The 2835-nt window shown below is 41.8% G+C and overlaps 1 protein-coding gene across 1 annotated transcript; it reads left to right on the top strand.

Moving 5' to 3' along the window:
• Nucleotides 1-571: 571 nt before the first annotated feature.
• LOC136519916 (pyruvate dehydrogenase E1 component subunit alpha-2, mitochondrial-like) lies at nucleotides 572-1754 on the top strand. The gene is made up of 5 exons (XM_066513300.1): nucleotides 572-739; nucleotides 838-909; nucleotides 1043-1096; nucleotides 1200-1265; nucleotides 1607-1754. Exons 1-5 carry the CDS (start codon nucleotides 653-655, stop codon nucleotides 1649-1651), a joined length of 324 nt encoding a protein of 107 aa, XP_066369397.1. The 5' UTR covers nucleotides 572-652; the 3' UTR covers nucleotides 1652-1754.
• Nucleotides 1755-2835: the final 1081 nt, after the last annotated feature.

The raw sequence follows: 2835 nt of genomic DNA, 5'->3' as shown, positions 1-2835 counted from the left end.
TGCTGCTTGGCTAAATTATAAGACTTAGTTTGCTTTTGCAAACCTGCAAGCACACATGTACAGGCAGCTTGGCCAAATTATGTCATATATGCTTCTACATGTTTGGTGTGTGTAGTCTGAACATTTGAACAGAGTATAAATTCGATAGATGTTTGTTCCAGTTTGATGTGCAATTTGATGGAATATATAGCATACTTAAAAAAAGACATCTATAGATGTTTGTTCCCGAAAAAAAAAAGTTAAAAACAACTTTTAAAATTGGCTCGACAGCAGCAGCAAAGGTGGACTGAGTCTCACTGGCAATACTCCTAGTTCTTATTTGAGGGTCTGCAACCTGTTCATTATAGTGGATGAAATTATCCTGGAAGCATTAGTATTTGAAAAAAAAAATCTTATGCTAATCTACAGCCTAGGTCATACGCCTTTTTTTTTCTTGTAAGTATTTACTGTACATCCCTAATTCTATACTCTTGTATAGTCTTGTACTCTATTTATACCACCATATGCAATGCAATACATCCACACTTTATACGCAATCCTTCCTCCTTTCAGTTCACATGGAGACATTGACATATATTTTGTGATTTTAGACTTTCTTCTTAAAGATGCTGATCACCATGGTTCTATTCATTTCATATTTTAGATCCTTGAGATGGACACCTATAGATACCATGGGCACTCTATGTCAGACCCAGGTAGCACCTACCGCACTAGGGATGAGATTGCTGGGATAAGACAGGTTAGGATGGCACTTGTCTTGCCACTTGAAAAATGTGTTCCTCAGGGGATAAACATTATTCTGAATGATTTATCTGTCTATGAAATTATGATACACAGGAGCGCGACCCAATTGAAAGGGTTAGGAAGCTCATATTGGCCCATGATTTTGCAACGGCCCAAGAGCTAAAGGTATTGTTTAGATTGTTAAGAGTACAAATGTATGACAGAAGTGCATGGCCTTGAACATCCTTTACTTGGCAGATGGAATAAAAATTTAATTGATATATTAAATTCCTTAAGGCAATCTCTTCTTTTCTACTAGGACATGGAAAAGGAGATAAAGAAGCAAGTTGACGCTGCCATTGCTAAAGCGAAGGTCTGATTGTCTGAGTCTCAGTTAATATGTTCTAGTATATCTGTATGTCCATTTATTCGGACTAATTGTGCTTACGAGTTCATCGGATTTTTTTTATACGCAGGAGAGTCCAATGCCTGATCCATCTGAGCTCTTCACAAATGTCTATGTGAATGACTGCGGTTTGGAGGTAAGTACAGATATTAAGGGCTTATAGTTCATTCAAGAATCAAGATTAGTGCTTCAGTAGTTCTCCATGCCAATTCCTATGATTCATGGACACAGTCTTTTCTGAGGATTTGCAGATACCCTTTTTGAATTATAAAAGCCAACTTGCAGCGTAGCACAAATTGAACTTCAACTCAAAACCTGTTGCTTATATATATAGTACGTTTGCCGCTAACTGTACCTACTTGTCTACTGAAACTGCTTGCTGTAGGTTAGTTTTGCAGGGTGATGTAAGAACATGATGTAGAGTAACACTCCGAAGTGGATGTTCTGTGCTAACTAATGATCTTTCCCGTGATGCAGTCCTTTGGTGTAGACAGGAAGGTGGTGAGGACCGTTCTTCCGTAGGCTGGCAAACAAGAGCAGCTACACTAGTTACTAGTATACGTACTGATACAGAACAGGTGAAGGGATCCTCTGTTGCCATGCATTTCTTTCTCTGGTAGTACGAAATAAGAAGTTTGTGCGTATGTATATTGATGCATCAACTGTTGCATTCGGTTTTCCACATCACACCGCAGTAGTTTCAATTCCTCACTTGTGCGTATGCGCAACTGAAATTTTCTCTGGTGCCCCATGTCATGCACATGCAGATGTTTCATCTTCTGCTCTACTGCAACACTTGCACAGATTCCGTTTCACTGAACAGCCCCCCCTGTAAACAGTAGTTATCTGCATTAGCTAGGGGCAGCTAATAGCTTTTTATTAGTTACAAGGTGGTTGGATGGATCAGGTAGAGGTTTTCTTTTAGCAGTTTCTTTATTAACTTTAGCTGACCCGACCCAAACAAGGCCTGAAACTAGATAGGTGGGAATTGGAGTTAAATTTATCTGCCTAGGCCATTTCCGTTGTACTGCGTGAGGTAGGCATCGGTGGAGCTGTTAAGATGATTTGATCTGGTTGCCGACGTAGTGACAAACAAAACATTCTAGGTGGAAAATTTGAAGGTAGAACGAGTACGTCGGTTAAGGCAATTAAAAACGAATCTCAACATTTCTATTGGAAACCAGTCGCTCAGTGATGAAAGAAAGAAACTAGATGGGCCTGTGATAAACTCCGATTACAATCTCCTGTCAGGCCATAGCCCAGTTGTGGTGCAAACGCACCGGGCCGTGGCATTTGCTGGGCCGGGTTTAATCACTTCTAAAATGCAGGGAATTAATTAATATATGGAATTTTTTCTCAAAAAAAAAATCTATGGAACCTACCTGACGAGCAGGATCTTATCAATTAATTAATTAAAGATAAGACACACCCATCGCGGCGCAGGGAAGTAGCCGATGGCGGGCAGCATCCGCCGCCGCCGCCCAGATCTCTATCTCGCCGTCCCGCAGATCATCTACTGGCGTCCGTGCAGTACCGTTCGTACTCTAGGAGGGCCTTGCCGCCTGGGGCTAGGGGCTTCCAGACGCGACGAAACGAACGTTAACCAACAGCGGCAGTGGTCCAACACGAACATGTCCGTGTCGCTGTCAGCACAGCTCACAGGAATAATCGGACGGACATGATGACGTGGCGCGCCGGCCGGGCGT

This window comes from Miscanthus floridulus, chromosome 18 (assembly GCF_019320115.1).
Source record: "Miscanthus floridulus cultivar M001 chromosome 18, ASM1932011v1, whole genome shotgun sequence".
Taxonomy (NCBI): Eukaryota; Viridiplantae; Streptophyta; class Magnoliopsida; order Poales; family Poaceae; genus Miscanthus; species Miscanthus floridulus.
This window is presented reverse-complemented; position numbering and strand designations above follow the sequence as displayed.